The sequence below is a fragment of the Pelodiscus sinensis genome, chromosome 6 (assembly GCF_049634645.1).
Source record: "Pelodiscus sinensis isolate JC-2024 chromosome 6, ASM4963464v1, whole genome shotgun sequence".
Taxonomy (NCBI): domain Eukaryota; kingdom Metazoa; phylum Chordata; order Testudines; family Trionychidae; genus Pelodiscus; species Pelodiscus sinensis.
Window position 1 is genome coordinate 29,854,000 of NC_134716.1, and position 23,997 is coordinate 29,877,996.

The following is a 23,997-nucleotide window of genomic DNA, read 5'->3' on the forward strand; positions in this document are numbered from 1 at the left end:
TTCTAAACATAGAAATATTGTGTACTATTGCTTTACAATCACTATAATAGGTGCCAATATTTCTAGCTATATACATATATATTGATTATTTCATATTTTCCATTAATTGTAAGCGCTTATAATTAGCAATGTGAACTAATAATTCAGTCTTTATAGTTTACAGCTGGAGAATTGAGGATTCTGAAACTAAACTAAAAGATGATTAGCATCCAAAAATTACAGGTTCAACTTGAGTGCACATTCTCAAGTTCAGATTCTTACCCAGCTTCAAAACTGTATAATTAGATGGCTGTTTTTAATGTAAAATATGACACTGAGGGGGGAGAAAAATTGCTAAGCGAAAAATATTTTTGAAGATGACAATATAAGTTAAAGTGGTTCTAAAACTAAAGAAAAACAACCCTTACATACAAACATAAGTACAGTGATGGAGTAAGTACTGAATTAGTAATTCAAAGAAAATTCAGGGTCACGTAGAGCTAGGTTACTGGCTAAGGCATGATGGGATGGCAGGAACACTAATTTATAGAAGTTGACAGATCAGAGGCTTGACATTTACATAAAACCTAATAATAGAGTCAGCTGGGAATAAATCACTCTGTGTGTGTGCGCATACACACAGTCTAAACTTAAGGGAGAACAGTAACAAGATTTACCCTTTCTGTACCCAAGAATTTATTTATTATTACATACATTTCCTCCAAAAAAGAATGAGAGTTGAAACTGAAGATTAAAAAAAAAAAAAAAAAAAAAACCTAAGTAACAGGATTTAGGTGCCAATAGTCAGTTGTTAGAAATTCAGCTATGCATCTTAGAATTTATTTTAGTAGCAGTATTACAGTAATGCCTAGATTTACTGAATTCACAATTGGATGACTGCTTTCTCTTTTGCTGTGCTACAAACTCAGTCATTCTGTAAAACAACTCTTTTATTCTCTGAAATTGTATTTTAAGGATTTTTTTAAATAGCTAGAGGAAAATGGCACGTAAACAACAAAATATAACAGGGCATGCCTGGGATGTATTGTGATGCACTGGAATAAATGCTTCCAGATCTCAAGAAGAGGTATTGCTAAAGAGTAGTATGCACATCCAGGAACTCCTCCCCCTCACTAAGTATTTCTCACTGGTTGTTTGTTCCATATGATTCTGCCGTCGTCGTAGATTGGTGGTGACTTATCATGGCTGTTGTTAAACTTTTGAAATAGTAATAATAATTCCTAGCTCTTATATAGTCCTTTTCAGCTGTAGATCTCAATGGACTTTACAGAGTAGGTTGGAATCATTTAAAAAAAAGAAAAACTTTAAAAGCAATTTTAGAAGCTCCACTCTCACATGATAAAAGTAGTATAGCACAAAGATTGAAACCATTAAAAATGTAAAGTTAAGCCTCATGTCATTTGGAGCCACTTCAGAAGCTAAGATAGAATCCCAAGGGAGTTCATAATGGCCGCAGACAAGTTCTGGTCTGTGTTGTTGTCATGGTCCCATGTATTCTCGGATTCTGCTATTGTTGTAAAGCTAATAGATTGCAGAATCTAGAGAACAAATTATCACTGAGCCCTTGCTTTGCTGACATTTTAATAAATCGAGTATATAAATAAATCAGTTTTTTCATTCTTGAAAAAATGTGTTGTTATGGCTTGTAGTGCACTGCTTTACAGCTGACCCAGGATCTAGTTCTGGTTCCTGTCTTAGACTCTCTTGTTAAGTCAGAATGCTCAACCTTTTGAAAGCCAAGTGTTTTACCTTATGCACATGGACTCTTCTGAATAGTTTTGACAAAATGCATAGAAAGTCTTGCCCAGATCTTGTTTTCCAGAAGGATAGTAATTTGGGATGCCACAGAATATCCTAATTAAATAGTGGCGCAGCTAAGATGTCCCCAGATCCCACAAATATCATGTAACATTCCACTTCTTTCTCATAGTAAATTGTGCAATTCATTGGCAATGTGTGTTTCATATCTCCCTCTAGAAGTTGCTCATCAAACAGCATAACAGCCTGCTTCTGCCATTGATTATTTGTTTTCCTCCATTGGAAGAGGTTTATGCTCAGGTCTCCAACCATATCATGATAAAGACTTGTCAATGGCAGGGGGGAGGAAATGGGACAGTTGCCACTACAGCAGCAACAGGCCCTTTAAATCACCCTTTAAAGCAGGGCTACACAATACGTAGCCCATAGGCCGCCTGCGGTGCAGTTTGGGTTTACGTTGGGGCTCAACATGCAGCCCACGGGTGGCCTCCACTGGGAACACACTCCACAATAGCGAGGCTTCTCCCAGGCGGGATGAGCATTGAAAGACACAAGCGGACAAGCTGGCTGGAACAGACAGGTACAGGGTTGTTGGTGTTTCTAGCCCTCAGGGAGGAGGTGTCAGGGGCATTGTGTGAAAAGCTATTTGCATATATATATTTCTATATATATGCAACCACACTTAAGTTGCAGCCCTCAGCATGGGCTGTGAGTATCATTGTAGGCCGGGGCTTCCAAAGTTAAGTAGCCCTGCTTTAAAGTATCCTTTGTTGCCATTCCCTTCCTGCAGAGATATAGCTCAGAGTTGAAAATACTCATTAATCTTACATTTGTTGAGGATGACTTTCAATAAATGTTTTTCATCATGCTTGCCAAGCAGTACACTTCAGTTCTCTAAGCCTCAGCTCCCATGATGTTAAGATGATCTAGCTAAGCTGCCTCCTCCCTGGGTTTATCAGGGAAGTGAAAGTTAGTGGCTAGTTTTAGTAGCCCAACTGCCTCAGGTACTGCACTATTGTCTGGGCTACCTGGCTTACTATCCTTCACTTTTGCCTTCCCTGATCTGTGGCTGCAAGCCAGGCTCCTGTAGATGATCCCATACCCTGTGGTGTCTGGTTTCATGGTTTAATGTAGGCAGCATATTCTGTCATTCCATTAACTCATCTTTCTGGAGAAAGCTGGAAGGCAGGAAGTAGTAGCCAGGCAGATTCTGGCACAGAAGGGTCAGAGAAAGCAAAAAGTGTGATGCACAGCTGCAGGAAAATGGTGAATTCTGAGACACAAAAGCTGAATTCCATGACAATTTGGGGAAAATGCAAAATTTCTCAGACACAGAATTTCAGTGGCCCCGATTAAAATCATTGGGCAGGTCTCACTACTTTGAGAAGTGTCCCTATGGGTGCTCCACTGTAGGTATATGTGTTCCCCTACATCTCTAATTGGAGATTTTTGGTAGTGGTGTCCGTTGAGCCTGTGCATGTGCTCTCCCTCTCTCATGGTCTACCCAGATGCTATCTAGCTGAGCTGGCAAAAGCCCCCACTTCCTTCTCAACTGCCTTTAGCCTCACATGGAAAAAGCAGTTGTTCCTCCTTACCTACATCATTAGCATAATTAAGTACAGGTTAAATCTCTTTTGGCTGGGACTGTCGGGTCCAACAACTTCCAGCCCGAGGGTTCTCCAACACGGTCACCTCGGTTCGGCACTGACCAGAAAAACTAGCTCCAAGTGATTGGCCAGCTAGCAGGGGTTCCCCTTTGGGGCTACCTGGGCACCGTGGCTCATCTCTAAAACAGGTTACCCCACATCTGTGAGCTCTACTCTGCAGCAGAGGCTGCATGCCACCTGAGAAGACAGGGGCAGTCAAGCTCTGAGGAAATGTTAAGGAGCCCCAGATAATTACTGTACCGTCTCTAAAGGAGTTGCACAGAGAAAATTTTTGGTACCAGATGTGACAAAACTCCATTGTATGGAGTGCTCTGAATCTTCCCAACCATTGGTACTCCCAATGTACTATGAACACTAATCTGCGGTACCATGTGAGTGCAAAGTTAATGTTTGAGCTCTGGTATCCTAGGGTATGTCTACACTACCCCGCTAGTTCGAACTAGCGGGGGTAATGTAGTCATCCGCAGTTGCAAATGAAGCCCAGGATTTGAATTTCCCGGGCTTCATTTGCATGAAGCCGGCCGGCGCCATTTTTAAATCCCGGCTAGTTCGAACCCCGTGCCGTGCGGCTACACGCAGCACGGAGTAGCTAGTTCGGATTAGGCTTCCTAATCCGAACTAGCTGTACGCCTCGTTCGGATTAGAAGCCTAATCCGAACTAGCTGTACGCCTCGTTCCACGTGTAGCCGCACGACACGGGGTTCGAACTAGCCAGGATTTAAAAATGGCACCGGCCGGCTTCATGGAAATGAAGCCCGGGAAATTCAAATCCTGGGCTTCATTTGCAACTGCGGATGACTACATTACCCCCGCTAGTTCGAACTAGCGGGGTAGTGTAGACATACCCCTAGAGACCTGTGGACTTGGTGCCCAGGGAAAGAGAGTTACTGTATTTTCTCTAAAAGAGTGGCACTGACAATTTTCAGTACTTGGCACAACAGAGCTCTCATTTAGGAGCTCTTTGCACCATCTCAACCATTGATACTGATAAAGTATCATGAATACTCCAGGGCATTGAGTGAGCCAAGGGTACCACATGAGCGTTGGTACCATGGAGACCAGATGGGTAGGGAAGAACTGCAATCTCCATTACCTGGTTCTGGAATCCCAGTAACAAACATATCCAGGCACCCAGAATCATTCTTGGCACCGGGCTGTGCACCAATAGCCAAGTCAGTGCCACCACTATCCACTGACAAGTCTGACAGTGGCCAGGTGGAAGTTGTGGCCCATTGTCACAATACAAGGTTACTCCCCGCTGCCGCTGAACAAAGCCCATCCATGCCTTTCTCCGCTTTATCACCTTATTGCAATACTTGGGCAATAGACACACACGTCACAGCCATCCAGTGTCTCTCATAGAGAGTATACCACATTGTCTCCTACAGCGTGGCTGTCCAGAGTCCCTGAGCCAGGCTTAGAGGAAACTTTTTCAGAACAGGAAGAAGGGTTGAAAGGGGAAGCTTTTCCTCCAGCAAACTTCTCTTTATTTCTATCAGATGAGGCCTCGCTCCCCTTCCTCCCGTCACTAGGTGATGATCATAAGAATTTTCAGAATCCTGCGAAGAGGGTGGCAGATGAGCTGCAGATTCCTGTACAGAAGATGGCACATACACATCCTATCCCTCAAAGTGGCAGACTTCCTGTTTCAGCATTTGCAACCCAACTCCATCATTGTGGATGTGGTTAAGGCATGAAGCAACTAACATAAGGTTAACTTAGCCCCATACAATCGGTTTGGCAAGATGGAGTATTTGTTGCTAACATAACTTTTTAGAATTGTGAATTATCGGAGTGTTATGGCCAAATAAGATTTTAGTAATTATGGAAAACTCAGTGTGTTTCTGGAACATTTAATGGAGACACAAAAGTAGCAATTTCAGGCCATCCTTAAAAAGGATCAGTTAATAACCATATTGATGCTAGATACAGCAGCCTGAGTGTTCTTCATTGGTACTGAGGCAGGCTTCTTGACTACACCTTTCTCATTGCCCAAAAATGGCATATGACTTAGTTTGAAGGGTCCAAACTCTTTCACAGAAAAGACCGATTCTTCTTTCCAATCCTGGAATCCTGGACCACATTACACTCCCTAGGAAACTACACTGTAGGGCAGAAGAGAAGATATACTTCTCAGCCACACAATACCCACCATCTCAGCACAGTTACAAGATAATTAAAAGAACCAGAACTCAAAAGTGGAAGAAGTCTGCACCCTAATCCCCTACCTCTCAAGCCACACCTCTTCTAAGCACTTTTCATGGCAGGTTAAGAGCCTGAACAATTAATTATATCTTGCAACATCAGTGATCACCAACCAGTAGATCAGGATCTATTGATAGATCTTGGAGCCTCTGACAGGTGATCTTGACTGGTTTGGCCAAGAGGCTATCAAGTGCCAGCACTTTAGCTGCCCCTCCTCCACTGCTGCACTACTCCTGCCCTTTGCCTTAGAGCTGCCTCCCCCAACCCTCGGTAGCCTCTTGCTTGCTGTGCAGGATAGAGGAAGGAGAAGAGGGGTGCTGATGTCAAGGTGCCCACTCTCCCACCCTCTATTCTATCTCCACAAAGCAGAGTGAGGGTCACAATAGGACTTGGGAGGGAATTTGCTGGCTGCCTTTGGGAGGGGTGCAGGGCCATGTCAGGGATGAGTCTGCTTTAGCCCCACTGCACCACCACCCAAGAGCCACCTGATGTAAGCAGTGCCCAGTCGGGGCCCACATCCTGAAACCCTACCCCAATCATTAACTCCCTCCTGCACTCCAAACACCAGCCCTACCCTCAAGCACCCGTGTATCCAAACACCCTCTCAGATCTTGCCCCTAGAAACCCTTCCAGCACCCCAACTGCCTGCCCTAAGCTCAGCTCACAGCCCCTCTCACACTCCAAATCCTGTGATCCAAGACCAGAGCCTGCACCCCAACCCACTGCTCCTACCTGATAAAAGTGAGGGAGGATGGGGAAGGAAGGGAGGATGGAGTGAGCAGGGGGCGGGGCCTCCAAAAAGGCACAAAGGAGGTTGGGCAAGGGTATTTGGGTTTGAGGTAGACCTTGGCTTGCACTTAAATTGAAAAAGTGATCTTGTGCTTAAAAAGGTTGGAGACTACTGGTTTACATCTACACACCTGTCACGTCCCTTCAGAATTCGCCTAGCCCTATTTCACAACAATTGTATCACTTCTGACAAATGGGTTCTAGGGATTATTTAGAAGAGTTACGCCATTCAGTTCATGTCCCTTCCCCACTCCAACCCTCCTTCCCCATTCCTCTTCATGGATCCTTGTAATGAGAACCTACTTCATCAGGAAATGTATCATTTTTTTTTATCCTACTATATTTTTAAGCCAGCTCCCTGCACATACCAGGACCCTGCATGTAACCTTGAAGGTTAATCAATGCGCCCAGGCTCATCGGTTAACCGTGAACATGGTTACACTTTCAATGCCTAATTGACTCGAAGACTATCCAGATCAGGTCTCTGGTTGCTTTCATTGTTATAAAGGGCACAGTGAGCTTCTGTACGGAGTCCATGTGCACTTCACGAAGTCAATTTCTACCTTGGTCACATTCCTTAGTAATCTGCAGAGCAGTGACGTAGGCATCTGCCCATACACTCACGGAACATTATGTGATCACCGAAGAGTCAACCCCCAGTGCCACCTTTAGCTCCCTAGTATTCTATGTAGTAACAGATTCCACGCCGAAGTCCCAGCCTCCTGTGTTGAGTACTGCTTGGGGGACAGCTACAGTGGAGCATCCATAGGAACACTACTCGAAGAAGAGGAAGAAGTTACTTGCTTTGTGCAGTAACAATGGTTCTTTGAGGTGTGTGTATCCCTATGGGTGCTCCACCACTCACCTTCCTCCCTTCTACTTTAGAATTCTCTATAGGGTTCTGTGGTGGAGAAGGCTTTTTTCACCTGCTTAGTGCTAGATAGCCTCGAGGGAGTGGACATGCAGTGCCTCAATGAACACTGCTACCAAAAATCTCCAATTAGAGGCGCAGGGGCACACATACACCTACACCATAGGTACACACATCTTGAAAAACCATTATTACTGCACAAGCCTAGTAACTTCCTCTCTCCAGAGCTATTGCTTTATGTTCTCTGCAGACACTGATAAATAACACTGTATTGGGTATAAACTCAGGTCACATTTTTGAGATTTTCTCTGCCATAATAACGTCTAGTAACAGTTGAAAATCAGTCAGATTCTGGGACACAATTCTGCAACAAAGGGGCAAATTCTGCAGAAATTCTATGGCCAAAAATTAAAATTGCAGAATACATGGGGTGTGTCATTGCTGGTAATCTAAGAGGTCAGAGATTAAGCCTGCCTGATAATGCATATGGGGGGAGATACTTATTTCAATACTTAGTCATGGAAGTCAATCACTCATTGTTTAGGAGCTTCAGGGGGTAGTCGAGTTAGTCTTTTACAGAAAAAAACAGCAAGCAATTGATCTGGGAGCACTTTATAGACTAACAAAACATGTAGATGGTGGTATGAGCTTTTGTGGGCATAGCACACTTCTTCAGATGACCGGAGTTTAAACATTGTAAAACATTATTGTCAGTGGAGGTCTGTGTTGTGTGCCAGTCTTGCAGCTATTGTATACTAATTTCCACAGTGATAACGTTGCACTCACCCAGTAAAGAATACAAATAAATACCTTTCTTTTTCTTTCCCTAAAGCCGAACAACAACTTACCCTTACACAGAAACCCAGATGTATAGCCAAAACACCGGGGGGAATTACTTTGATACTCAAGGAGGTTCTGCACAAGTGACAACAGTGGTCTCATCTCATAGTATGGTTGGCTCTGGAGGTATTCAGATGGGTGTCACAGGAGGACAACTCATTAGCAGCTCTGGAGGCACCTATCTGATTGGCAATTCAATGGAAAATTCTGCTCATTCAGTGACTCATACAACACGGGCCTCTCCAGCTACAGTAAGTATTCAGAAATACCTGATTTTTTTAGAGCAAGTTTCTTGGCTCTTGTTGGGCTCTTTTATGATTATGTATGTTTTCAGTAACAGAAATAATGTCTTTGAAATAATAAGTGACTTTGGCACTATCCTGGAAACATTTATAAATGTGCTTAAGTTTGTGCATATAAATTATTCCATTTACATCACTGAGCTGCTCATATGCATAAAACTGTGTGCATGCTTGAATGTTTGCAGGATCAGGGCCTTATGGACATGTTTTTTCCTGCTTTCTGAAAATGAAGCAAAATATTAGTTTGCTAGGAATACTTCATTTATATAACTTAATTTTATAACTATTATCTCAGTCCTACAGGTATATATAACTTCTTTCCATTCATTACATTTTCTAAATCCAGTTTTGGTATTTATTTTGTACCCTATCTCAAAATAGTCATAATTAGTTCTGAATAGTACCATTATATTAACTTGTAATATTGTTCTGCTTGTAGACAAGTACTAGTTATTTCTGTTAATACCCAAATGCCCCAATCTAATAAGAATCAGAACCTTATTGTATTAGGTGAATTACTAATAGATGTGAAGATGCATTCTGTTACCACAGTGATGGGCAACCTTAATCTTTAAAGATAAACAACAAAGCAAACATGGTCCTATCCCTTTAACTTAGTCATGATTCTAATTAAGAAATATAGGTTTATATTTACTACGTACTTACTGAATAGCCCTAATGTACATTTTTAGCTACTCCCTGAGGATATTCTGCCATAATTATGGACAGTAGAAATTAAAGGACAAGAGAAATTATGAAGAGTGAAAGAGAAAGAGAAAACTAAAAATATCCTTGGGGAAGAATAGTGAGATGAAGCATGACTAAATAATATTTATATATTATGAAAAAAATACTAAAAAACTAAGGGATCTTAGTTTTGGAGACAGCTGAAATCAGTAAAAATCAACTAATAATACGACAACATTGGATGCTGTATGCGTTTGAAATGATGGGCTCATTTCTGTGGCATCAGATAATGCAAATGATCTTGTAAAAGAGCAATTAATTGCATTAATATAATCAAGGATTAAGTGAAATAAACTTCCATCACTATATAGTGTTGTGAATTCTTTTATTGAGAACTATTATGAATGAAAAGAAAAAAATTAAAAGAATTGTGAAGCATAGCCTAAGTAATGTTGTACTGAAAAATTAAGAGAACAGAGATTCAGATTGCAGCAGTTTCTTGTATGTTTCTGTGAACACTAAAAGAAAGGGATTATATGTTGCAGCACTCACAGAATTTTAATTTTAAAAGGTGGTTCTTAAAGGAGTATCACTGATAAATCAGATATATTTAATTTAAAAAAAATCTCTGATCATATATTTTCCCTTTTCATGGCTTTTATGAACAACATTTTGCACTAGTTCCTTCTATAACACAATTCAATGAAATAAAAGACATTTCAAGTTATGGGTCTTCTAGCCAGTTTAGCATGACCCACCCTGTAGGATTATAAAATAAGTGTGGAACTAGAGTAATTTCCTGTAGGCAAAAGTGAACAGAAGCATTTTCTACACTAAAGTAAACTTGACAAAAGCTGTTTATAGAAAAACAATTGACAATTTTTTCTTGTGTTCTCTTAGCTGTTATTAGTGGTCTTAAGTTTGAATAAGAACATCCTTTCCTTTCAACCCAGTTTGTCTTGTTACCTGGTCATACCAGTACAGATATAATCTTGTGTTTAATGGTATGATGTCATTGTGTTGCCATATAAAATAATATGTCATAAGTTCAGCAATCTGAGGTAACAGCAGAATAAAATCAGTGAAAAAGATGAGCTCAGTTAAGGTATACTGTTGATTAAATGCCAATAGCAAACATAATTGAAAAAAATCAGAAACATGGGAAGAGTACTGGAATAGCTTAAAATCATTTATATTTGAAAATTTTTACTAGTATGAAACTCTCATGTTAAATTTTTCAACCAAAAATTAGATTTTTTTTTCTCACAAATATGGAAGCATGTCTCAGTATTTACAAAGGATTTTATAATATAATCTAGAATTCAACAATTATATTTGCAAGGGCAATATTTGCTTCACATATGAAATGGAAAAAAATGTCTTTTAAGAGCATAGACAACTTAAAATATGGGTTTTCCACTAGTTATATTTTAACACGTTAAGACAAGCCATATTATTTTCTGTGTTTTTATAATTTTGAATAGAAATAAATGGCTTACAACATAAAATATATTTTAAGGTAAATATACTGATTTCCCCTATTCTAGATCCAGATGTTTAAAAAAATTGTCGTAAGTGTATGGTGTGATTGTGCATTACTAAAGCAGTTTTGTTGCAGGGGTACAGCAAAACTGATACACTTAATTCAAATATGTAAAATTGCTCTTGAATAATATTTTTCCTCTTCTCCTGTGTTGATAGGTATATTATATTGGAGTGTCTTTTAAGGAAACTGAACAAATTGCAGATGCATTTCTTACTGATAAAATGTTAAGCAGGAAATTGCAAAATAGTGTATATTTTTTGTTACATTAGGCACTCGGTATTTATGGGTTCAATTGATTACATGAATGGGTTGACTGAAGTATAACATTTTCAGCTCACATGGTTAACTGATTTGGAATACCTACTGAATTTTAATTGTACTTGGAAGTTAAGAATATACCATCCAGTCTTTAGCAATAAAACTGTTTTTATTTGCATAGCTGACTCAAGCTCAGATAGCTAGAGCTCATTTCACTTGTGACCCTCATCTTAATTACATCATCATAACGTTTTTCTATACTTGTCTAAAGAATTATTTTGAGAGATTTAAATAATGTGTATCAAAACTCTTTCCCATTGTGATAATTAAACAATAAAGTTTTTCAAGCATTTTGAATGAATTTATATAATATTCACATGGAAACAAAGGAAATGTAAGCAATGGAAACTTTGCTTACTGCCATTTATGTGTGCTAATCATAACCTCTATCACTTTTGTCATATCAGTATCTAATTTTGTTTTGCCACTTGCATCAAGCAGATTTATTTTGCCTTTCCTTCATCCCCATTCATCAAATCACAGTTTCTGTAATAATTAACAGATCAATTTTATGAATAAGATTTTAGCTAGTCCTGATTTTTTTTTCTAAATTAGGTTAGTTTTGGGATGCTGCCAAGTTTAAAAGTCAAATGTTTTGAAAATAACCTATGTTACTAACAGTGCCTTAGAAACTTAGTATTAAAAATGGGGAAAAAATCTAAAAAGTTAGTATTTTTCTTCAGATTTGTTGTTTACTTATTGCACTCTTCAACAAAAATAGACTATTTGTTGACAGTTTTCTTTTTGTTCACTTTCATTTTGCGGTTCTTATGTATCAACATAATCCTGAGATGTATCATCATAGTACATTCCAAACAGATGTAGGCTTCTTGCAGATCTAGCTGTTATGCTTCTAAGAAGCACGCAGTATCTTTTTAGGGGAAAAAGCAAGATGCCGCCTTTATGAAGACTACAATATCAAAGCAGCTAGCATATGCTTCATAAAGACAAACACACCTCTTCCCCCCCCCCACACACACACATGTACGTCCTGCAGATGGTGTATAGTTACCAGTCTGGCTGAAGTCAGTCTTATTGGCCAAGTAAGACTGAGTAAGGAGTCGGGGTCTTTCAATCACGATCTGAGGCTGATCTGAGGCTTGGCTTGCAAGACTGAACCCTGAATGTAATGGCAAAAGCACCCCATTTTATACACGTAAGTTCCCATTTGAGTCTATGTTTATTGCAGAGTCATGCTGCAATCATTCATCCTTAAAGGATATCTCAGGGTATGTCTACACTACAGCGCTAATTCGAACTAACTTAGTTCGAATTAGCGCATCTAGACCTAAAAACTAGTTCGAATTAGCGTTTTGCTAATTCGAACTAGCATGTCCACATTGAGTGGACCCTGAACAGAGGTTAAGCAGTGCCGACAGGGCATCAGAGTAGGACTTAGAGCATGGAGCTGCTGTCTCAGGCTAACCGAGGGCTGTGCTTAAAGGGACCCGACCCCCACCCCAGACAGACAGTTCTCAGGGGTTCCCTGCTTGCAAAGCAGTCCTGGCTTGGAGTGCCCTGAGTGCCCACACTCGGAACATCACAGCACTTAGCCATCAGCCTGGCTGCACTTGCCGCAGGCTGCCATCCGGGGGGAGGGGACAATGGGGGGCTGCAGGAGAACTTCCACCCCGAGCAGCCCGCAGAGCCAGCCCAGTCCTCCCCATCGGGGGCTCGTACCCCATTCCTTCCTCACCTCCTTCCACTTACTCCTCCCTAGCTCCCCTTCCTGATGTACAAAATAAAGGACACGTGTGTTCAAAAATAGAATCTGTCTTTATTGAACAAAACTGGGGGAGACGGGGAAGAGAGAGGCTGGGAGAGGGGAGGGCAACTAAAATGATGAGGGGTTTGGAACAGGTCCCATATGAAGAAAGGCTAAAGAGCCTGGGACTTTTCAGCTTAGAGAAGAGGAGACGGAGGGGGGATATGATAGAGGTCTCTAAAAGTATGAGTGGTGTGGAGAGGGTGCATAAAGAAAAGTTCTCCATTAGTTCCCATAATAGAAGGACTAGAGGACACCAAAGGAAAGGAATGGGTAGCAGGCTTCAAACTAGTAACAAAAAGTTGTTCTTCACAAAGCAAAGAGTCAACCTGTGGAACTCCTTGCTGCAGGAGGCTGTGAAGGCTACAACTAGAACAGAGTTTAAAGAGGAGTTAGATCAATTCATGGAGGTTGGGTCCATGGAGTGCTATTAGCCAGGGGGTAGGAATGGTGTCCCTGCCCAAAGTTTATGGAAGGCTGGAGAGGGATGGCACGAGACAAATGGCTTGGTCACTGTCTTTGGTCCATCCCCTCCAAGGTACCTAGGGTTGGCTGCTGTCGGCAGACAGGCTACTGGAGTAGATGGACCTTTGGTCTGTCGCAGTACGGCCATTCTAAGCTCAGGGCTCAGGGTCGGGGGTCTCAGTGGACCACCTTGATTTTCATGCAAACCTGCTCCTAGGTGGCCAGGCTGGCAGCTCTATTGCCCTAGACGGCCACTTTCCTGTGCCTAGTGCGGAGGTCGTGGACGAGGTCCACGATGTCTGCACTAGACCAGGCGGGTGCCCGCCTCTTGCGGTCCTGGGCAGGCTCCCGAGAGCCGCCAGCCTGGTCCTGGGAAGAGGCGGAGGGCTGGGGGGCATCGGGTGGCTGGCTCGAGCCGTGCCAGGTGCAGGGTCTGCTGGCTGGGTGCTGGCAGGCTTGCATCTGGCACGGGCACCATAGCCAGCCCGTGCCCCTTTAAGGGGTCCAGGGCCGGGAGGGGGGCATACTAGTTTCCCTGGTGGTGCCCAGAGTGGCCACCAGGGAAAGCTGGGGAGGGCTAGCCTCCCACTAGTTCGAATTAAGGGGCTACACAGCCCTTAATTCGAACTAGTAAGTTCGAACTAAGCTTAGTCCTTGTGGAATGAGGTTTACCTAGTTTGAACTAAGCGCTCCGCTACTTCGAATGAAATTCGAACTAGCGGCGCGCTAGTGTAGCGCCTATCAAAGTTAATTCGAACTAACGACCGTTAGTTCGAATTAACTTTGTAGTGTAGACATACCCTCAGGGTTTTCCACAGTTATTCTTTGATGACTTCCTGTCATTATCTCTTGTTTGTGTCCCACTCTTGAGAGTGTCTACCTGTCTCCAAGGCACATCAGTTCTGCTAATTTAATACAGTTTCGGACACAATGGATGTTTCCTGGTTATCTTCAAGGTTCCCATTTCTTATCGTACACCTGGGCATTTGTGATGGCTTTTATACTCACAGACATCCTCCATTCACATCAAATAATTTTGCAGAGAGTTTCAGACAAAGGATTACGTAGTTACTAGAAGAGACAACTTAGTTTGTAATGCAAACATGAGGTACAACTTAATTTGTAAAGCTAACAGGAAGCAAGACTTTACAGCAAACATTGTCTAATGAAGAGCTTAGGGATAATGGTAAGTTAACAAATGGGAGTAAAGATAAGGAGGTAGATATTACCATATCCGAGGTAAAAGCCAAACTTGAACAGCTTAATGGGAGTAAATCGGGGGGCCCAGATAATCTTCATCCAAGAATATTAAAGGAACTGGCACATGAACTTGCAAGTCCATTAGCAAAAATTTGTAATAAATCTCTAAACTCAGGGGTTGTACCATTTGACTGGAGAATTGCTAATATAGTTCCGATTTTTAAGAAAGGGAAAAAAAGCGACCCGGGTAACTATAGGCCTGTTAGTTTGATATCTGTAGTATGTAAGATCCTGGAAAAAATTTTGAAGGAGAAAGTAGTTAGAAACATTGAAGCTAATGGCAATTGGGACAAATTACAACATGGTATTACAAAAGGTAGATCGTGCCAAACCAATCTGATCTCCTTTTTTGAGAAAGTAACAGATTTTTTAGATAAAGGAAATGCAGTGGATCTAATCTACCTCGACTTTAGTAAGGCATTTGATACAGTACCACATGGGGAATTATTGGTTGAATTGGAAAAGATAGGGATTAATATGAAAGTTGAGCGGTGGATAAGTTTGCAGATGATACCAAACTGGGTGGGGTTGCGACTTCTTTGGAGGATAGGGACATAATTCAAAATGACCTTAGCAAGTTAGAGAAATGGTCAGAGGTAAACAGGATGAGGTTTAATAAAGAGAAATGCAAAGTGCTCCACTTAGGAAGGAACAATCAGTTCCATACATACAAGATGGGAAGCGACTGTCTAGGAAGGAGCATGGCGGAAAGGGATCTAGGGGTCATAGTGGACCACAAGTTGAATATGAGTCAACAGTGTGATGCTGTTGCAAAAAAAGCAAATATGATTCTAGGTTGTATCAACAGGTGTGTTGTAAGCAAAACTCGTGAAGTCATTCTGCCGCTCTACTCTGCACTAGTTAGGCCTCAGCTGGAGTACTGTGTCCAGTTCTGGGCGCCACATTTCAAGAAAGATGTGGAGAAATTGGAAAGGGTACAGAGAAGAGCGACAAGAATGATTAAAGGTCTAGAGAACATGACCTATGAAGCCAGGCTTCATGAACTGGGCTTGTTTAGTTTGGAAAAAAGAAGATTAAGGGGGGACATGATAGCGGTTTTCAAATATCTAAAAGGGTGTCACAAGGAAGAAGGAGAAAATTTGTTCCTCTTGGTTTCTGAGGACAGGACATGGAGTAATGGGCTTAAAGTGCAGCAGGGGAGGTTTAGATTGGACATTAGGAAAAAATTCCTAACTGTCAGGGTGGTCAAATATTGGAATAAATTGCCAAGGGAGGTGGTGGAATCTCCCTCTCTGGAGATATTTAAGAACAGGTTAGATAGACATCTGTCAGGGATGGTGTAGGTGGAGCTTGGTCCTGCCTTGAGGGCGGGGGGCTGGACTCGATGACCTCTCGAGGTCCCTTCCAGTCCTATGTTTCTATGATTCTATGATAAGCAACTGATTAAAGGGGAGACTACAGCGGGTCATACTGAAAGGTGAACTGTCAGGTTGGAGGAAGGTTACTAGCGGAGTTCCTCAGGGATCAGTTTTGGGGCCAATTTTATTTAATCTTTTTATTGCTGATCTTGGCACCAAAAGTGGAAGTGTTCTAATAAAATTTGCGGATGACACAAAGTTAGGAGGTATTGCCAATTCAGAAAAGGATCGGGATATCATACAGGAAGATCTGGATGATCTTGTAAATTGGAGTGATAGCAATAGGATGAAATTTAATAGTGAGAAGTGTAAGGTTATGCATTTAGGGATTAATAACAAGAATTTTAGTTATAAGCTGGGGACACATCAGTTGGAAGTAACGGAGGAGGAGAAGGACCTCGGAGTCCTGGTTGATTATAGAATGACTATGAGCCACCATTGTGACATGGCCGTGAAAAAGGCTAATACGATCTTGGGATGTATTAGTCGAGGTATTTCTAGTAGGGATAAGGAGGTGTTAGTGACATTATACAAGGCATTGGTGAGACCCCATTTGGAATACTGTGTGCAGTTCTGGTCTCCCATGTTTAAGAAGGATGAATTCAAACTGGAACAGGTACAAAGAAGGGCTACTAGGATGATCCGAGGAATGGAAAACCTGTCTTATGAAAGGAGACTTATGGAGCTTGGCTTGTTTACTTTAACCAAAAGAAGACTGAGGGGGGGGACATGATTGCACTTTTAAAATATATTAGAGGGATAAATACCAGGGAGGGAGAGGAATTATTTAAGTTAAATACCAATGTGGACACAAGAACAAGTGGATATAAACTGGCTAGAAGGAAGTTTAGACTTGAGATTAGACGAAGGTTTCTAACCATTAGAGGAGTGAGGTTATGGAACGGCCTTCCAAGGGAAGTAGTGGGGGGCAAAAGATCTATCTGGTTTCAAGATTAAACTAGATGGGTTTATGAAGGGGATGGTTTGATGAGATAACATGATTTTGGTAACTAATTGACCATTCATTATCAGTGGGAAATAGGTCAATGGAGGGATGATAGGAGTTACTATAGAAAACTTTCTGGGTGTCTGGCTGATGAGTCTTGCCCACATGCTCAGGGTTTAGCTGATCGCCATATTTGGGGTCGGGAAGGAATTTTCCTCTAGGGTAGATTGGCAGAGTCCCTGGAGGTTTTTTGCCTTCCTCTGTAGCATGGGGCACAGCTGGAGGATTCTCTGCATCTTGGGGTCTTCAAAGTATTTGAAGGCTTCAATATCTGAGATATAGGTGAGAGGATTATTCTAGGAGGGGTGGGTGAGATTTTGTGGCCTGCACTGTGCTGGGAGTCAGACTAGATGATCATAATGGTCCCTTCTGACCTTAAAGTCTATGAGTCTATGAGTCTAATCATAGAAGCATACAAAACTTAGAAGCAAATTATATAGGACTTTTTACTATCATTGTGCTTATATTCGTACAATGCTAAAATATTACAATTTGGCTACATAGCTAAGTCTTTAAGGTGTTCTAGCTGGATGTTCAGTTTATGTTCATCATTGGCAATCATATCACTCCAAAGCTTTTGGCATCTGTGAGATCACCAACTATAGTGACATTCCTTGGTTAGACATGTTTTGTTGGTTTTCTCTTGTAATGTTTGAGGGCTGTTTAAATAAAATCAAATAATTTTTTTGTTTTGAATCATGACAGTATATTCATATTTGTTTTTGTAAAATGCATGCAAAACATAAATATTGAGCCCACAGTACTTGACAGTCCCCTTTTCAGGTTACAGCAGGAATTCTGTTAATTTCTTTGATTATCTAGAAAATATTAGGGATTGTGAACTTTTCAGAAACTCTTTTGCATAAACACACCTGAAGGATACATTGTCATGCATAAACAAAATTTGTGAGAATTCATGTTACTCATTACAATTCCTTCATCGGCATTGCTTATTTCCATCAAACACTTAGTTGTTCTGTTTAGCTATAAAGATTTGCATTTCCCTAGTTATTAAGAATAGTTTATTTTACTAAAAAATTATGGCAGCCAGCCCAGTGATACAGCAGTAATATGTGTTTCTAATACAAAGGTAGGCTTAAATTCAGTTGAGATTAATAATATTGCAAAATCAGTGAACTTGGTTTCTGAGAGTTTGGACAGCTCAAGGAAAGATTCCATTTGCGTTGTTTCAGGATTCTCTTCCCCTTGCTGGTTAAATGTTATACTGGTATTTACAGAGATATTAAAGAAGGCTGCATGTTGCATCCAAGTTGGTGGATGAATGAGGTAGGGCTGCAGAGATTCAGTAAAGACAAGAGAGTAATAAGAATATCAATAGCAATTTAAATAATAAAGTTTCCATTCAATCTGCACTTTACTCAAATACATATGTGTTTTCCCTGTGATAAAATACAATTATTTTACAAATAGTTGTCTGATGTTGAAACTGAAAACAATTTATATGCTGTGTAACAATAAGCGTGTAACAATGCCTGTTAGCCAATGAGAGACTCCTTTTTATTATTCTTGCTGCTTCTAGCAAGTTTTGGGTTTCATCAGCAAGCAGTGTAACACTGTGCATAAAAGGCATCAATGAACACAAGCAGTCTTCCACTTGCACTGATGGTAAATTTTTCATAGTTCAGAGCCTGTGATCCAAGTCAGAAAGCACGTAAAATTAAAACAAAGTAAATTACAAATCCCCATAATTACTTTTTTTGAACCACAGTGTGCTGGTCATTCTCCAAACATGAAAGGAGACATGGTTACCATTGGAAAGAGCATATGCTCCTTATTTAGAAAAACACAACAAAAACACACCAACTCAACATATGAGGGTAGGAGAAAGAGTAATAATAAAGAAGGTTGTCCACTGGTAGTGATACATAGTGATAACATAATTAGCATTATTTTTTAAATGTATACACTTATAAAGTGTAATAGTTTTATTTTAGTCTGGGGTGGCTTTGATTTGAGTGATGCTTTGAGATCAGTTTTTATTTATCCAAACAATTCAGCCATTCCTAGGTGAAATAACTTCCTTTTTAAAGCTGTCAATGGAATTTTTTAGTCTAGTAGCACTTTATAGACTAACAAAACATGTAGATGGTATCATGAGCTTTTGTGGGCACAACCCACTTCTTCAGATCCAAGAATAAATAAGGGAAGGGGCGAGGGGTATGGAGGAAGGGGGGGAAGAAGGAAAAAAAATTTAAGGGGAGGAAGAAAAAAAAGACAGTAAGTAGATAAGCTTCAGAGGGCTAGCGGAGTGAGTCTGTAACAGGAAAAACTTAAACAACAAACAGTCTAGTAGCATCTTAAAGAGTAAATAGTTACAAGAGGCTGATAAGAACCATTAGTTAGCACCTGGAAAGGAAGATGACCAACACCCGATTCTTAACACTTGATCATCTTCCTTTCCAAGTCAACTCCCACGCTGGCTCTCACTGCTTATAATGCAGAGCTGCAGCAGGGGTTGATACCAGGGACCAGCACATCACCTGCTTGTGCACCAGCTCTTAGTGCTGGGACCTGGCATTAAACCACATTGTGGCTCTGCAGTACAAGCACTAAGAGCTGGCATGAAGGGCAGGCTGGCTCAGTTCTGGCTAGCTCAGTCCAGCTTGTGCTGGGACCCAGCTTGTGCTGGGACCCAGCATCAATCCCTGTGCTGACTCATAGTGTTTTTTGTGCAGAGCTGCAGCAGTAGTAGTTACGGACACAGAAGGAGACTGGATTGAGTGGTAGCAGTGCTACTCATTATCGATTAATCATGTAGTCAACAAAATTTTTGTCAACTACACGATTAACGAATTACATGCTTCTTAACATCCCTAGGGACTGAATCCAGCAGGGCTTAAATACTGTGAAATAATGTAATTTTCCTTTGGGATTAAGGCATGCACAAGGGAGATCTATAAGCCCCTATGTGAGAGTTTGAAGATTTGTGTTTTTGAGTGTGGTATATGAGCCACAAACTGTGAAAAAGCCAACAGCAGTAAAACCCAATAGCGAATTTAGTGTCTTTCTTTAAAAGCAGGGAGGGAAAGGACTGACATACTAAAAACATTGCTTAATGTAGAATTTTGGAGAAAGTGATGAGCTGTCCACCCTTTGAAGATGCCAGTGAAGGAGGGTAGAAAGTCATTAGTTCTTTTCCCAGAAGACTGGATCGTGTCAGGTAGGAAGCTTATGCCTACTGGGGAAAGTCATCTGTTTTGTACAGATAAGGCTAAAAGTTTGCATGACATTTGGATAGAGAACTTAACTTTCTAAATACTTATCTAAACCCCAAACGTTCTGGATATTCACCCATGCCTAGTATGTTAAGTACATGCTTTATGTAGAAAAAATGATAATAGAACAAAGTTTATGTTCATCAGTCAATATGTATATCCTTGTGTGATTTTAAACATATTAAATCTATGCAATTGTACCAGGTTTCCTGACCAGTAGCAATTACACATATTTGATTGTGAGGTTTTCTTTATTTCTTTAATGAATTGGTTGATTTTAAGAAAAAATAATAGGTTTTTTAAGGTTTATTTGTAGAAGACTCCAGAGACACTAATCTTCAGAATAGATTTTTAAAATTATTTTTATAATTTATATTTCTTTTGAGGGTGTTTTTTTAAAGCTTTTGGTCTATATACCACACTTAAATAATTCCTTCTGTCCCTCTTCAAATTCTTTTTTGTCTGCTGTAGCAAAATTCATTATAACCTCTTAAATGCTCTACTAGTGCTGTGGAAAATCCTCACAGAATCTCTTAAATTGAATTCTTGAGCCTGTTCAAGTCTGGGTTATTCTCTTTTGAGATGATCACCATTCCTTCAGGCCTCTTTGATCCCATGTCAGCCTAACTCACCTCACCGACACTACTTTATTTTCAAAGATTCATGCTTTAAAAGGGACAATTGCACAAAGATAACAACAGTTATGAGCCAGATCAGCTGGGAGGAAAATGTGAATAATTGGTAAATCTTTAAGAACATTTTTCTACACACCACAAAAGCCACATTCAAGAAGGAAGGCCAGATTAACTAGAAACATGCAGCCTGGAATAGAAGGAGTCTGAAATCAGCTATAATGTTTTAAAAATATATAATAAATGGAAGAAAGGATAAATACAGGTTGGACCTCCTTGGTCTGGCTTCATTAGGACTTGATTGGTCCCAAATGAGGGATTTTGCTAGACCAGGGGAGGTCTTTTCTGCCCCCCATCAATGCCTTGACTGCCAGTGTCCTGGCCAGCTAAGCCCTGCCACTGGCCCCTCCATGTGCCGGGATCCCGGCTCTACATGGCAGCCCCACTGTCTTCCCATCCTCCTCAGCAGTTGCACTGCTGGGTGGCTGCTTCTCGGCTGGGGTTTAGCAGTGCCACTGGGTGGCATCCCTGTTGCTGGGCTCCAGCCCCACTGCCTCCCAGCCACTCCTCACAGCTCTGCTGGGCAGCAATGGGACTGCCGGGTTCCTAGGTGTGCTACCAGGCAGCAGCCCTGCTCTTGGACTCCCAACCCCACCGCTTTATTGTCAAGATCCCAGCCCCACTGTTGGGCAGCCCTGCTGTCTCCCAGTCTCACCGGGCAGCTGCACCGCTGGGTGGCAGCCCCATTGTTTGGATCCAGCTGTGCCTCCAGACTGCAGCAGGGCTAACAGGTTTTTGGTTGTCCCACCAAACAGGAGCCTCACTCCCAGGCTCAGGGCCCCACCAATGGGCAGCCCTGCTGCCTCCCAACCCCACTGTGCAGCTGCACCACCAGGTGGCAGCAGGGTTGCTGTCCCAGTTTTGCTATCACAGAGCAACCCTGCTACTGGGCTCCTAGACACTAGACCTCCACCGGGACTCTCTGGTCCTGGAATGTTGGACCACAGGTGTTGCCGAACCAGAAAGTCCCAGTTTAGAGAGATTCAACCTGTGGCTAAAAATGAACATAAATCAGAAACTAGAAATTAGGGAAGCAAAAAGGAAAGAAGGAGAAATCTATGGACAGCAGTGTTAACGACAATAAGGATTTTTTTTAAAGTATGTTAGGAACAAAAATAATCCTAACAATATTATTGGTCCAGTAGAAATGGGGGAATTTTCAAATATTAATAGTGATGCAGAAAAGGCAGAAATGTTCAATTAAATATTTCTGTGCTGTATTTGCAGGAGAAAACAGATGATGTAGTCACATCCATTCCGCTAGTAGCTCACGAGGACGTTAAAACAGCAGCTACTGAAGTTAAACCTTGTTAAATCAGCAGATTCAGATAACTTGCATCCAAGATTTTTGAAAGAGTGAACTGAGGTGCTTGCTGGATGATTATTGTTGATTTTCAATAAGCTTTGGAACAATCGGGTAGTTCTAAAAGACTAGAAGAAAGCTAATGCTGTGTTAATTAATAGGCCTGACAATGTAATCATTGAATGGGTGTGTTTCTGGTGGCACCCTGCAGGAATCAGTTCTTGGCCCTATGCTGTTTAACATTTTTATAAATGATCTGGGAGGAAACAAAATCATCATTGATAAAGATTGCAGATGAAACAAAAAATAGTGGGAGTGATAAATAATTAAGAGGATAGGTTACTGATTCAGAGATTTGTATGGGTTTGTAAATGGGGCACAAGCAAACAATGTGCATTTAATATAGCTAGATGTAAATGTAATCCTGCTAAATGTAAATCTGGAACAAAGAATGTAGGCCATACTTAAATGATGGGGGACTTTTTCATGTGAAGCAGTGACTTTGAAAAAGATTTGGGGCTGGACATGAGCTTCTAGTGCGATGTTGTGACTAAAAAGGTCAATGCCGTTCTTGGCCACATAAACAAAGGGCATCTTGAGTAGGAGTAGCAAAGTTATTTTAGCGCTGTAATTTGGCACTGGTGAGACTGCTGTAGGAATACTATATCTTGTTCCGCTATTCACATTTGAAAAACTATTTTGATAAAAGAGACGGTTCAGAGAACAATCATGAGAATGATTAAAAGATTAGAAAACAAGCTCAAGGAGCTCAATCTATTTATCATAACACAGAGAAGATTAAGGAGTGACTTGGTTAAAATCTTTGATTTCTTACATTGGGAATAAATATTTAATAATGAGCTCTTCAGTCTAGCATAGAAAGGTTTAACAAGTGTCAATGACTAAAAGTTAAAACTAGACAAATTCAGACTAGAAATAAGATATACATGTTTAACATTGAGATCAATTAATCATTTGAACAACTTGCCAAGTGGCATGATAGATTCTCCAACATAGATAATTTTAAAATCAAGATTGGATGTTTTTTCTAAAAAATCTCCTCTAGAAATTATTTTAAGGCTGCGCTATAGCCTCTGTTAAATAGGAGGTCGGACTAGATTATCACAATGGTCCCTCCTGGCCTTGGAATCGTGTATCTATGAAATGCTCTAACTCAACCAGAATTTACAGGTTTGACGGAGGAATTATGTGGTGAAATTCTTCCGTGTTATACAGGAGATCACTCTATGATCATAATTTACTGAATTTTTTTGTACTTTAGCCTTGTCAAATTTATATCATTTGCTTGGTAATCAGAAATTATTTTCAACGCTCTGTCCCAATAAAAAGGTTATGTATTTCTAAAGCCAGAACAACTGCCTAGAAAAAAGATGTAATGGAAAAGATTAAGAAAACGTACCCTTTTAATTAATATTACAACAAAATATTACTGTTACAAGGGAGAGGTTAATTTTGCATGTGTACAAGTCTTATATATGAAATCTGAAATCTTTTCTATTTCAATTTATATGTGTATTGACTGAACTCTATTGATGCTTGTAAATTAGATTGAAAATCTGTGGGTAATACTGAAATAAGTGAGGCACAGGGGGAGGCACAATAAAAACTGTCTTTTGGGAGAAAAATAAGTCTTAAAACTTAGTTTGTTTTGAAAATGCCATTCTGAGGGTTCTGCCCCCGTTTTATAAGGCTAATTAATGTCTTGCTTTTTTTTCTGAACACTGAACAAACACAATTACCTGTCTTCTTATTGAACTATTTTAAAGGGGATGGGTGTGGGAAGGTTTTTCCATGGAAGTTTTTCTATTTTACATCCCATTGCCTGTGTCATTTCCAATATTATTTTACTCAGTAACATTAATAAGAAAGCAGCCAAAAGTGTAATTT

General features: G+C 40.6%; 1 protein-coding gene across 17 annotated transcripts in view; it reads left to right on the forward strand.

The window, feature by feature from the left end:
* Window positions 1-23,997, forward strand: part of RFX3 (regulatory factor X3) — a 249,452-nt gene that overhangs the window by 155,957 nt on the left and 69,498 nt on the right. For all 17 annotated transcript variants that reach the window (XM_025181558.2, XM_025181555.2, XM_075931653.1 and 14 more), the window contains one exon: window positions 8,123-8,381. In XM_025181558.2, the coding sequence (XP_025037343.1) occupies window positions 8,123-8,381 (259 nt within the window). The remainder of the gene's footprint in view (window positions 1-8,122; window positions 8,382-23,997) is intronic.